Raw genomic sequence first — 14,195 nt, forward strand, 5'->3', positions numbered from 1 at the left:
GAGTGAACCAAAATTTGTTGAGCTCCAAAGTCATGAGAGATTACGTGAGAAGACACAGCACAACAACAGCAGAATATTCAAGTGAAGCCAGATGGTAGTGGAAGCAGGATTAATCTGGAATTTATGTCAAATCGCGTTAAAATGCAACTGGTTAAACTGGTCAGAAAATTGACCCGAAGACGACACATAATCACTTACTAATAGCAAACGTTTGTGTAACATCAGTGCAAAAACGGAAAATACAGAAAATGACAAATACGGAAACACAACCTTAGAGCTATTTTCAAATGGTTGTTAAAAATTTAAGAAACTATTTCTACATTTTACATATGATTTTTCAATGGTCAGGACCCCCACAGGACCACCACAGAGCAAGTATTTGGGTGTTGGATCACTTTCAGCGCTGCAGTGACACTGACATGATGGTCGTGCGTTAGTGTGTGTTGTGCTGGTACGAGTGGATCAGATATACCAGTTCTTCTGCAATTTTTAAACACTGTGTCCACCCACTGTCCACTCTATTAGACACACCTACCTTGTTGATCCACCTTGTAGATATAAAGTCAGAGACAGTAGCTCATCTGTTGCTGCAGTTTGTGTTGGTCGTCCTCTAGTCCTGCATCAGTGGTCATAGCATGGCTGGTTATTTTTGGTTGGTGGACTATTCTCAGTCCAGCAGTGACACTGAGGTGTCAAAGAACTCCAGTAGCACTGCTGTGTCTGATCCACTCATACCAGCGCAACACACACTAACACACCACCACCACCAGTGTTACTGCAGTGCTGAGAATGATCCACCACGCAAATTATACCTACTCTGTGAGGGTCCTGTGGGGGTCCTAACCATTGAAGAACAGGGTAAAAGGGGGCTAACAAAGTATGTAAAACACTCTGAAAATCCCAAATCTTACCATAAATATAAACTGTGGATGAATATGGAGATGGGAAACATGGATAAAAGTAGTGCCCTGAAGTTCTGGTTGTTGTAAGAGAACAAAAGTTTCAGCAGCACTCGCCCATTCAACAGTATTCAACATGCAGCTCCTTTATCATTTCACTGTGCAGATTAATAATTGGTATTCAATAATATATTGGTTTAAAGTAAACCGTTTGTTTATTCACATTGTAAAGTATATTGGGAATAACGAGAAGTTATAACATTGTAAAAAATAATAAATATTATTAAATAATAAAATGTCTGATAAAAGCAATCTTTTATCATGAAATCTCTATGAATATCTGTCTGATCAGTGAGATTTCGTCACCACTTTATGAATATAAGACATTCTGGACATTAATTTCATTACAGGTCCATCTTCGTTGCTACACAGCTTTCAAATGCAGCTGGGATCATCTACAGCTCCATTTTTCATTGTCAATTTCTTCATTATTACAGCTTCTGTGTACAAATAGGAACTCTGTGGAATATCAGCATCATATAAGAATCATTTAATTACTTGTATAAGCAAACAAAATTGGTTTTATATTATTGAAAACAGTGATTCCGAATTTAAAATGGTAGTGTACACGCCCCTTTGCATTTAAAATTTTTCAGAACTGGTGCAATAGTAAAAAATCGCACACTGTACATTGCCAATAAAAGGTTTAGTCTAGATTAGAATCATCCAAAAACCATAAAGTAAAAATGTGAGTGAAATATGTGTCCAGCATTTTCTATATGACCATCAATGATTCTGGTCAGTAGATTTGTGTAATTAGAAATCTATAACACCAGAATTAATTCATTTCAAAAAGTTATATCTATACTAAGTGGTTTTAAAATAAATGCCAATAAAAAAAAGCTGAAATTGGACTCACATAGCCTCCTGAGTTTAACTGATTGTGTCTCTGTGTACTTCACTACTCTAAAGTAAACTTGGCAGTATGATAGATTAGGCAAACAAAAGTTCACAAACAGAAAATAAGCACATAAACAGGCCTTGCTGTCATTACTCATCTGACCTGTCTCTAAAATAGAGACCTCAGTGAGCCGGTTAATTTGGCCAGTATCGTCTTTTTCAAAGCCTGGCCTCTACCTAGCAGGATTGCTAAATTCCACTGCTTTAGTGGAGGTGGACACAGTCCAAAGCCTGATTCACTCACTTTGGATTCCCTGAAGTCCAAAAACAAGTGCTTTAGTCAGGCTTTCCTGTCAGTTGGGCTAAAAGATTGCAAATGACACATTGTTAGTTAACAGTCACTCAAACAGGCATTATAGGACTTAAGGCGTTTCCTCTTTCAGACTTTAATGAATGACTGTGATTCTGATGAATCGTGCTTAAGAGTGAGTGATGATAAATAACGTGAGCCAAGCTTGCTAAAGTGAGAAATACAAGTGAATGCAAAATACAGAAATCAGTGAAAAAAGGAGAAGATTTTAAGTCTGACTGACTTTGTGCTCATTCTAACAATAACAATAATAATAATAATAATAATAATAATAGTGATTTTTAAAAAGAGCACAAATTCAAGAATGCCTTACAAAGTTCATAAACCAGAAAACCCCCCAATGCAATAGGAGTACCCATGGGCAGTATACTTTCAAACTGTCGTGAGTTACATGAAAACCTATGGCAATTTTATGTCGTTCTACATTATTGCAGATTTGAAAACAATCAAAAAGTTTTGAACCTGTTCTGTGGTGTTTGGGTCTGCAGTGTTTTGGCTAAGCTAGTGATATCTTAGTTAGCAGGCTAAATGTGCCACTCAGCACAGGCTTGAGTCCAGCTAACTAATGCTAAAATGACACCCGCTTAGAGGACATCTGAGAGTGCAAAGTCAACAGTCTTGTGTTAGAGTGAAAGCCAAAATTGTACCTGTTCTATGGTGTGTGAAAATCTTTGCTATCGCCAAGCTACTGTCACACTTAGCTTTTTGGAGGTTTTCCTGGCTCTGATTTTTCACGTCTTTCTGTCAGTTTTACATATCAGTGGGCTTCTCTAAAGTATAAATGAGTGGAATATATTTATTTAGCTGATCAAATGTCGAATAGAAATTTTCTTCTGGTGACGATCTGTAGCTTTGGTATTTCGCTTTTGAGAATTGGATTGTGTTCTTTGGGTGTCTGTCTGAGTGTTGATGCCATCTTGAAGGATTTGACCCAGGATGTTTGTGTTTTGAACGCCTTAATAAACCTGCACCTGATTCCATCCACTCGCTGGGAGGTTCATTGTCACATTAATTAAAAAGAGGGGATAATTACTGATGAAGAAAAAAAACAGCACAAACTGTGCTTCTTTAAGATGCTCTAAATTGGCTTGTGCTGGATTATGCTGGTCTAGTGCTGGTTTAGCTGGTCATCCAGCCTGGTCATGCTGGTTGACCAGCATACCAGCATCCAAAACGCAACATATTCTGGTTTTGCCATTGATTAGCAACAGAACTACCATTGCTGCTGACCAACATCCAAAACACAATATATGCTGGTTTTACTGGTGATCAGTTATACTGGTCTATGCTTGTTTTTCTAGGTAGGGTAGTCCTGTTTAATGTGATTTAGTGCAGTGCATTGTGTGAAACATTGAATAAAAGTTATTGTATTCACAATATTTTTATTGTGGCACTGCTGGTTCTTTTTTGGTCTGTTTCAAACTGAGTATCATGTATCGTGAAAATGTTGTAATATTTTTTGTATGCCATATCATCCACCTCTGCACTGAAAATAAACCTAGGAATACATGACAAAAAAGGGCAGGCAACATGACTACAGAGACAAGCAAACATAGTAAAACACAAGCAAACACTGCAACAGCAACACTGACTGTTTTGCCTCTGTTTGGTGTTTCCCACAGCAGGCCTTAATCTGAACTGTCCCCTGAAAACCAGAGCAATTTATTTTCTATTTTTATGCATCATTGCGAGCGAAACAGACAATTTTCTTCAAATTGGATTTTTAACTACCACTAAAAAAACAACTGTGATTCAGAAGTGCTTTGTTTTAATCTATCTTTATTTTGAGGATACTCTCTCATGCTGTCTGTTCATGTCTACCCTTTTTATACTGTGTTGATACATGCTTTCTCTGAAACATCACAGCTCTGATGATTCTATTTTATTTCTTATTCATATTTTGAAAAAAGCAGAGAAATTTTGTCAAAACTGCACAATAATAAACTCAATGTCACATTTGTGTTTGTAAGTAGACGATTTGATATATTATTATGATTTGAATTTGATGAAAAGTTATATTTATATATATATGCTAAGTTATTTAAGTTATATGCTATATTATAACTTGTTTTGAAGGAAGGAAAATCAAAACAAACATAAAAGCCTCAAACTTGTCTGTGGAGGGCAAACATTAGTTAGCTGTGTAACTAACTGTGTAATTAATATATCATTATACAATTACATATGAATAGAGTAGCCAAACAACAGTACTAACTCTAGGTTTGAGCCAAAGCATTTTTAAAAAGTTAACTCCATGTTTCTCCCCTCAGCACGGAAGTCAAAGAAGTTGGGGAAGCTGAAGAGTGTGAGTGAGGACTCAGTGCAGGGTTCTAAAGACACCGTCCCGTTCCTCTCATCAGAGAAGGAGCTGAACTCCATGGCTCTGGTTCCCCACAGCCCTGCCGTCACATCGTACCTGTCTCCGTCCGTCTGCAGCGTTCTGGAGCTCATTGAGCCCGAAGTGGTGTTCGCTGGCTACGACAACACACAGCCAGACACAACTGACCACCTGCTGACCAGCCTAAATAAGCTCGCCGGCAAACAGATGATCCGCGTGGTCAAGTGGGCCAAAGTACTTCCAGGTATGTTTGACCCTGAGCTTAAGGTCTAAGCCTGTTATTGCCTGCTTTTGATACCTGTGTTCGACAGAATATACAGTCGTATGAAAAGGTTTAAGTGTCCCTGGTCAATTTACGGTTTTTGTTGATTTTTAAATGTAAATAAGTAAATACATCTTCTATAGGGAATGTCAAGTCTATGTCAAATTCAGCAAATAAACAGTAATTGTACATTATGTGTGTTCTGTACAGAAGTGTGTTCTCTGTAGATGATATGTTAACTTATTTTCACTTAAAAAATCAATAAAACATAGTTTGACCAGGGGCACACAAACTTTCGCATATGATGGTGAGAATATATAGAGATCTTGTTTATGCTGTTGGTTGCTACTGTCTTGAAAAAATACAAAAAAGTGCAGTAAAGATGTAACAGTGCAAAAGCACAAAGAACTTTTTTTATAAACCGAAACAAAATAACAGTAAAATATGGTTTCACCACTAAACTGTAAAAAAACCTATGAGTGGATTTTGAATCCTGATTTTCCAGAAATAACTACAAAGCAAATCATAATTTAAAGGAGTTTAATACTTTCATGGCATTTGGCGGATGCTTTTATCCAGAGTGACTTACAACTTGATCAGTTTTTACACCGGTGAGCAAAAGTATCATTAGGAGTCTTGCCCAAGGACTCATGTTGGTATAGCATTGGGTGCTTGAACCCCAATCTACAGCATGGAAGGCAGAGATGTTACCTGCTACACTACACTGATCACTTTTAATGGTTTTAATATGCGTGTGTTTGGAAAAAGGAAACTGTCAAAATATTATTTAGACAAAATCTGCTCTTCATATTAGTGTTGTAGTCAAGACCACTAGAGGCTAGTCTGAGTCAAGAACGAGACCTGAACAGATTGAGTCCGAGTCAAGATCAAGGTTTTTTCAGAGTATAAAAATAAAAATTAGAAGGGGAAAAAAAAAATTTGTTTGAGTTGATTGTACATTCATTATAGTTTGTTATACACAATATATATTTTGTAAAGTATGATGTTCAGTAATATAGAGCTTTAAAAAGGTTCATCTAAGTAGTCTGAGTCCAACCTGAGTACTACAACACTATTTCATATGTATGGTGACACATGAATGTATATGAAGATGAGTGTTGAAGCTAAATATACCCAAAAGATTAGCACATTAGCTGCTTTTACCTAATTAAATCATTGTAGGTATTTTAGTGTTTATACTTTATTACTTAAATAAAAGATAACAGTGGGACAATTCAAATTTTAAAAGAAAATCCTCAAAGTTGTTTGACATCCCATTCCAAAACCATGGGCATTAATACGGAGTTGTCCCCTCCTTTTATGACTATAACAGCCTCCACTTTTCTGGGAAGGCTTTGGACAAGAGTTTGTCTGTGGAAATTTGTGACCATTTAGTCAAAAGAGCATTTGTGAGGTCAGGCACTGATGTTGAACGAGAACGCCTGGCACACAATCGACTTTCCAACTCATCAGTGGGGTTGAGGTCAGGGCTCTGTACGGACCACTGGAGTTCCTCCACACCAAACTCATCAAACCACGTTTTTATGAACCTTGCTTTGCACAGGGCACACTTATGCTGGGACAAGAAAGAGTCTTCCCCAAAGTGTTGTCACAAAGTTGGAAGCATATAATTGTCTAAAATGTTTTGTATGTTGTAGCATTAACATTACCGTTACACTTCAAGGGGCTCAAACCCTGAAAACCAGCCCCAGACCATTATCTCTCTACTGTTGGCACATTCTGGTAGGTATCATTCTCCTGGCATTGATTAAACCCCGATCTATAGTGAGAGATGCAACAGATAGGCCATTTTTACACACTCACTGGCCCCGCACTGTGAGCTTGTGTGGTCTGTCGCCTTACAGCTGAGCTGTTGTTGCTCCTAGATGCTTCCATTTCACTGACCACTTCAGTATAACCCATTCTGCTGTTATTATTTTCTATGGAGATTGCATGGCTATGTGCTTTATTTTATACACCTTTAAGAAAAGAGTTAAGCTGACACACTTGAACTCAGTAATTATGAGGGATGTCCACAGAGTTTTGTCTATATAGCATACTTTACATTGGAGTTTAGACTTTAGAAACACCTGCAAATGTTGTTTGTTTTTTTCAAGCTGTCACCATCTAAAATAACCAGCAGTCAGCTGTTTCATTCCACCCATATGCAAACGCTACCATATGTGATGTGTTGTAAGATTGCTCATCCAGGTTTATATACCTGAGTTACAGTGATCTTTGATTAAAGTATCTAGCTTGAAGTTTGGTGCAGATTCTGTCTTGGCTTTTCCTGCTGAACTCTTTACACTTTCCCCTCTCTGAGGAGTCATTTGCTGTATTGCAATTATTTGATACCAGGGTGTCTGCTTGCTATATCCAGACATATAAATAGAAAGCCGGCAGACAGCAGGGCAAACTGGGCCCGCTGACTTTCAAAGACATGCCACAAGATCAGGAGCACACATTGCGCAGTAAGAGCAGAACACACGTCCATTCACATCAAACATGGCTGGTCATTGTACATTACTGGGCTGCAGCATCCTTCTGTTTAGTGAGAAAAGATTCACAAGATTCAGTAAAAGGGTTCATATTTGTCTGATGTCTCCAGGATGAAAGAGCGCTGTTCTGGAGGGCTCCCGAGTGGCACAACCGTCTCAGCCCTATCATAAGAGAACGCGATTTGATCTTTGGTGATGCCACAGCCATCTGTGGCCAAGAGCTCAAGACAGCATAATTGGCTTCCCTCTCCCGGGGTGGGTAGGATGCCCCTCATTCTCCCCCATCACTTAGCACATTGCTAGCCAATGTGGGCATCTGTTAGCTGACAGTAACAGAACTGGCAGATAGCATTCTCCTCCAAGCACGTTGAGCTATCTGATAAGGGTCATGTTAGGAGCAGTTCGAATAGATGTGGTGGTGCTTCACGTGTCTCAGAGGAAGCACATGCTAGAACTTCACCCTCCCAGCTTGGCAACATTGCATGACTGGCATAGACCAGGTTAGTGAGTGGAACTGGGGCTGTGACTAAATTAGAGAGCAAAACGGTTTAAAATCCCGATTCCTCTCTGTCCAGAGGAAAACATGTATCTCCATTTTTTCGATTTTTATTTTTCTACATCATTTGAGCATGGCAGCTGTCCTTTACTTTGAGCTAGAATTTCATGATTATTGGACCGATAGAAATGCTCCAAAAATCACTGGGGATAAAATCTCTTCACATTAACTTACATTAAAAGTAAAGAAAGTTTTTGCCCCCTCTTGTAAAGTTACCTGTAAAGTTACCTGTAAGGTTTGGAGATACTTGTTTTTCTGTGGACAAACATACTGTGCTTCTAATATATGTCAGTGGAACCAGACTTTTTCCAAGTAAATTTTGGCCATTTCATCATGAAATTTACACAGAATATAAAGGGCAAAAAGCATTTTCACATTTTGTCTGAAAAACCTGAAAAATGACAGAAATGGAGATATATATGTACATATGCACAATTACTTAGATATTATATAGATATTACATTATTCTAAATCTGCAAACTTGAACTTGTGTTTTAACTCCTTGACCTCTAAGGTTATGATTCAGTTACAGTAGTTATTTATTTAGTAACTACTATGAGTCTAATGTGTAAATAATGTAGTTATTACAGTGAGAAACTGCCCACAAGCCCTAATTTTACAGGGTTTTAAGGATTAATATTGTTAATATTGTTGATTCTCCTAAATTACTCAAATGTTTTTGCGTGTTCAAACTGAAAGACTTACAGACGGAGTTGTTGTTCCAAATTCTGTCAAAGGTCTATCTGATCAGCTCAATGGTATCTAATCAATTCATGATTTAATTAGAGTGATTACTTTTAACTGCACGCTTATTATTCAGTTAATCCCACAACTTCAGTAACTTCTGTGAATTATTCAGTAACTACTGTACGTCATTCAGTGATTACTAAATATGTAGTTATGAGAGTGAGAAATTGAAGTACAGACCCTTTCAGACAAAGAAAGGAGCTAATGAGAAATGTACAGAAGACAGAATCATCCAGGCCTGGTGAGGCTTTAAAATCTATGCACTTCGTACTTCAGGAGTCATGGTCAATTGGGTGAGCTGGACATGGTAGACAAATGTCCTGCTTTGGGAAAACGCATCCTCTTCGCTGCTAACTTCCTCATGTGTCTTTGTTCGTCTGATGCTGTAGCATGTGTGAAGCTTTCTGTCCAGGTTTCTGTCCAGTGTCCGGTGAAGTCTATTTATGGAATTCTAATACACAACAAAGTGATAAATGGAGGCCTTGGGCAGTTCGTGTAAAGCTGATTCTAGTGATTGTGCTGCAGCAGTTTATCGCATCTAGACAAATATTAACACTTCCAGACCTGCACCTATAGCTCAGGACAAACAGCCCCGCTTCTGTCTACACACAGACACACACACAACTCTCTTTACCCACTTTTCAGACAACACACACATAATCTTGTTTCTGTGAATTTTGGGTCCATAGCGTAGACTATATAGAATTCATTTCCTGGAGACTTTAGCCAAACCTTAACCAGAAATACTACTAGTCTAGCCCTAACCCTTAACCTAATCCTGACCCTATCCCTAACCTTAAACTTACCATAACCTTAAAATTGAATGATTTACGTTGTGGGGACCAGCTTGTGGTTCCCACAGGGAAGCAAGTCCCCACAACATGAGTGTGTGAACAGGTTTTGGTCTCCACAATGTGGCATAAAGCTGGTCCACACACACACACGTGCACGCATACACACACACATATCAAATATCACATATATTCAATATTTCGAATGTATTGTTCAAGCAACAGTGCCATAATATTATCACAATGATATCATGCCATAAATAAATAAATATTATAATTATAATTATTATTATTATTATTATTATTAGTAGTAGTAGTAGTAGTAATACAATGAAAGGCCAAAAGTATGTTGACACTGCTCCTAATTTAAAACGTCAGTCATTTCCTGACATTTCTGCCCTGCTAGATCTGCCCCGGTCAACTGTGGTAGCTTCTAAGAAGAACAGTTCAGTCACAAAGTAGACCACACAAACTTACAGAGTGGGGCCACAGAGCACTGTAGCTTGTAGCATGTAGAAAACGCCTGTCCTCTGTAGCATCCCTCACTGCAGACTTCCAGACTGGCTCTGGAAGCAACATCAGCACATAAACCTATGGTCACTCTGCTCAATGGCAAGTGTCAGCTGCAGTGGTGTAAAGCATGCCACCACTGGACACCACTGGAAGCAGTGGAAACTTGTTCTCTGGAGTGATGAATTACACTTCACTATCTGGCTGTCTGATGTACAAGTCTGGGTATGGTGGATGCCGGGAGAATGCTGCCTACCGGAATGCATAGTGCCAACAGTAAGGTTTTGTGGAGGAGAGAAAGTTTGGTCCTGGGCTGCTTTTCAAGTTGATGCTACAGCATACAGAGACATTTTAGACAATTATATGTTTCCAACTTTGTGTCAACGGTTTGGGGAAGACCCTTTGCTATTCCAGCATGACTGTACCCCTAGGCACAAAGAGAGGTCCCAAGAGACATAGTTTGATGAGTTTGGTGTTTTACTTGCACTGGTGTACCTCCCTAATGATGACTTTCTGTAACTCGTTCTCTCTCTCTTTGTCTCTCTCTCTTTAGGTTTCCGCACTTTGCCCATTGAGGACCAAATCACGCTGATCCAGTACTCCTGGATGTGTCTCTCCTCCTTCTCCCTCAGCTGGAGATCCTACAAACACACCAACGCGCAGATGCTCTACTTCGCCCCGGACCTCGTCTTCAACGAGTGAGAACATAATACACTCCCTATACACACACACACACACACACACACCCACACACTACACACACTCCCTCTGGACACTCCCACTGAACACACTCTCTGCACAGTCCACTCTCACTTATACTGTTACAGCTATAGTCTTGGAAGAATCTACTGCACACAATTTCCCTCTTACCCCAAATCAGCTGAGACATGTTTGGGGTCTAAAGTTGGCTTTTTTTCAGTTTTGCTAGAGCTATGAGGCTGCTGTAGCTAACAAGTATGACACATCGGTATCTAAAAAGAGTACATAATATTTAGGCTTCAAGGTGCCTTCTACTATTTTAAGTACTTTTTTTTATAGGTAACAGTATGTCAGTATGTTAAACAGTGTCAGACACCACAAAAGCAAGTCTATTTGAGATTACTCAATAACTCAACATATTTTGAAGCCAGTGCTTGATGACTTGGGCATACAGTTAGCACCGTGCTAACTGGTGGGGTAGAAACTTCTATAACATGTTATTACATTAACCTTGTAGCTCCAGTTCAAAACTTAAAAAAACTAGTTTCAGGCACCAAACATGTCTTGTCTGTTCTGAAGTATCGCTTTAAAACCCAAGGCCATTTGTGCTGGGATTATGCTATAGGTTTATTGATATTTCCAGCAGTATGTTTATAAAATTCATAACCTTAGGACATATATTGTTGGTGCAGATCTGGAGTTTAGAAGCCTTGTTGGTCGGCTGCTCTTTCCCCTTTTAACGTATACTGGAAAGATCAAGCAAGCAAAGGCACATTGGTATAAACACTGAAATACTTGACTTACGAACAGGCAAACATTTTGAAAACTTTTGACATGCTTAGCTAGCTCTGATGTGAAAATCCCAAAAACAAACCTCTGTTCTAAAACGAGCCTGCCACCCTGAGCACCTGTGGTGGAAGCTGACTGAATTGTTCTGCCAGAGCCGGAAACACGTTTTCTCCATAAGCAGCCCTTGATCACATCAATGGAGTCGGATAGTGAGGTCAACGGGGCATGCGATTCAGAGAGATAGACAAGAGATTACAAGAAAATGGGCAAGTGGGGAGGGGGCAGCCTGTTCTTTCTGATTTGTAAGGGCTGTTTTACTGACAGAACTGAGAGAATTTAGTTGAGGGAACAGAGCGGCCCCTGCAGGCCATCTGCGGCACTGCATCCCTCTCATACATAAGGAAATGAGCCAGTATGAAAAAAGTATGTAGTTTTGAAAAGAGGTTGAGTGGCATGTTTCATATCATTGGTAATCCTAAAGCTTGAGTTTGTATAGATAACATTCTGACATACAGTTTCAGAAGGCACATAAGCAAGTCTGTTGTGTCCTGTTCATACCTGGTATTGACATCTGTCTTGAGTAATCTGGTCATTAGTGGACACCAGGATGTATAGCTGTTTACATCTGGCATTTCTGTGTGTCTTGAATGTGTCTCTAGTGAATGCACTACTGATAAAACATCAGTAACCAAGCAGACTCATTTTGTTTGTAATATGCAAGACAGTTCAGTGCACTCAAACAACGTAAATATCGAAATAGTAGACTGTACTGCTGCACAGTTGTCAAACCGTTACTTCACTACTAAAATGTAGTTTGGTTCGCTTCCCCCATGACATACATATATTTAGGGCAACCAATCAGAACAGAGCAGTCTTAAAGGCAAAGTAACTGAAAAAGTCTGTTTAATTCTAAGGGATAAAGAGAGTCTGGAAAGTGGTCATGTAAAAATCTCATAACTGCTTCACTGCTCAAACAAAGCAATGTGTCTACTTTAAAAGATAAATACAGCTAATAATAGTTTCTGATTTGACTGAATGGTTTGCTTCAAGTGGCAGACCTTTTCTGAAGAACGCTTCAAACGTGGACATAGCCACAACGTAGCTAGACCATAATCACATAAAGTTAATAGAAATAAAAGATCACTAGTGTGGAAGATTTTATGAAAAAGTCCCTCTCAAAAACATATCACCAGTACTATAGGCCGTATACCTTTTGTGTCAATCATCCCAAGAGCCCCTAAACTTTAAAAAGTGAGGAGGACTCATCCCCCGGTTGGTTGCTCTACTACATGTGAGATAGTCTTCTTAGCCAGACTGCTGCCTATTGGCAGAGAGGCTGTTGCTTTTCACGGCAAAGCCTGGCCAAGAACCGCCTACCTTGTCGGAAAGAGGTTGTTTCACTGACATGACAAACGACCAATCACGGTCTGTTGTTTCGGGGCGGCGTGTAGGGGGAGGTGATTATGAAAATCCCACCTATATATATCTTGATCTGAAAGGCTCGTTCTTCGTCACAGTGTCCAGTGCAGAACAAAACTTTGTTTCCTGTCTGAATGATTAAAAGCACTGCATGGAATTGTGTGTACTCTGACTCACAGATAGCCAATCAGAATGCAACTGACAAAATCCCAATAGCTGTGGCCAGCTCTCTGTGTGAGAAGAGCATGAGGTTGAGACTAGGGATGGCCGACACCGTTAACCCTTTAGACCCTACAGCAGGCTCTGCCAGCCGCTCTGCATTCCACACTGCATGCAGATGACTCTTTGAATTGTTGGTGTTTTGTTTTTTTATCAAAATATTCAGTTTTTTCGATTTGTAACAAAAAGTTTTACACATTTGTACATCCCTTTATGTGATGAATCCCACAGAAACGAGAAATACAGTGTTTAAAAATATTCTGCTTATCAGATATGGAGACAGATGTGTCAGACAGGATTTCAGCTCAGCTGAGTTGAAGATGCCAGTTTTTTTAAAAAAAATAAAAATAAATAAATAATAAATATCAATATATTTTTAGCTCCTGTAGTGAACACAGAATCAAGTTTGTGGTCCAACATGAGTGAGAAAACTTTGGTAGATGAACATGAATCTCATAAAGTATTGATGACTTGGTTTTTCTGTTTGCTACCAGTTAGTTTCAGTTTATTGAGGCAGCTCAGTGTCTTTGAGGCTTTGTGAAACCGTAGCTGGAGAAAGTTCTTCGACTGATTCTGCAGGCTTTAGCTATTTGAGTATGACATGATGATAAAGAACTTACTTAGTTGTTGTCATGGGCATCACCAGAGTTTATGGATAGGGGGGCTAAGGCTGTATTGGGGGGTCGGGGGACATTGTCTCCCAGGATAATTTTTTAAATGACCCCAAAATGTCTGTTCATCATTAACAGCCACAACAACACACAACATATCCAAAAATGGCTGTTTGGTCAAATTATCACCCAGTAGATCTGCCTCTCTACAATTTGTATAAAGCACAGAGCTAGTATGACTCAAATACTGTGTCTATCCACTTACAACAGGCGCAGATCAAGCAAAGTCACTGAAGTCAAGCGATGCTATCTCTTCTATCTAAGCTGCAAGAGCCTAAATATATTATTCAAATACACAGATAATAGATCAGTCTAAGTTGGTACAGTCAGAAAGAGTGTGACTTTGTTCAGAAAGTGGGTTGATTCAAGTTTAATAAGCTAGATGACAGAACTTTATGACCATAATGAAAAATAATATATTTTCTCTGTTAAGTTTAATTAAATTCAGCATTAATTTTAATTGAAAGCTTAAACAACTCACCCTAGCTTTCTTCTTGATCACTAACCTACTTCAGATCTGCTCCTTC

At 39.1% G+C, this 14,195-nt stretch overlaps 1 protein-coding gene across 2 annotated transcripts in view; it reads left to right on the forward strand.

Annotated features, from left to right (window-relative positions):
• Positions 1–14,195, forward strand: part of nr3c2 (nuclear receptor subfamily 3, group C, member 2) — a 144,876-nt gene that overhangs the window by 105,147 nt on the left and 25,534 nt on the right. For both annotated transcript variants that reach the window (XM_036574911.1, XM_036574913.1), the window contains 2 exons: positions 4,440–4,751; positions 10,425–10,569. In XM_036574911.1, the coding sequence (XP_036430804.1) occupies positions 4,440–4,751; positions 10,425–10,569 (457 nt within the window). The remainder of the gene's footprint in view (positions 1–4,439; positions 4,752–10,424; positions 10,570–14,195) is intronic.

Source organism: Colossoma macropomum, unplaced genomic scaffold (assembly GCF_904425465.1).
Source record: "Colossoma macropomum unplaced genomic scaffold, Colossoma_macropomum, whole genome shotgun sequence".
NCBI classification, from domain to species: Eukaryota; Metazoa; Chordata; class Actinopteri; order Characiformes; family Serrasalmidae; genus Colossoma; species Colossoma macropomum.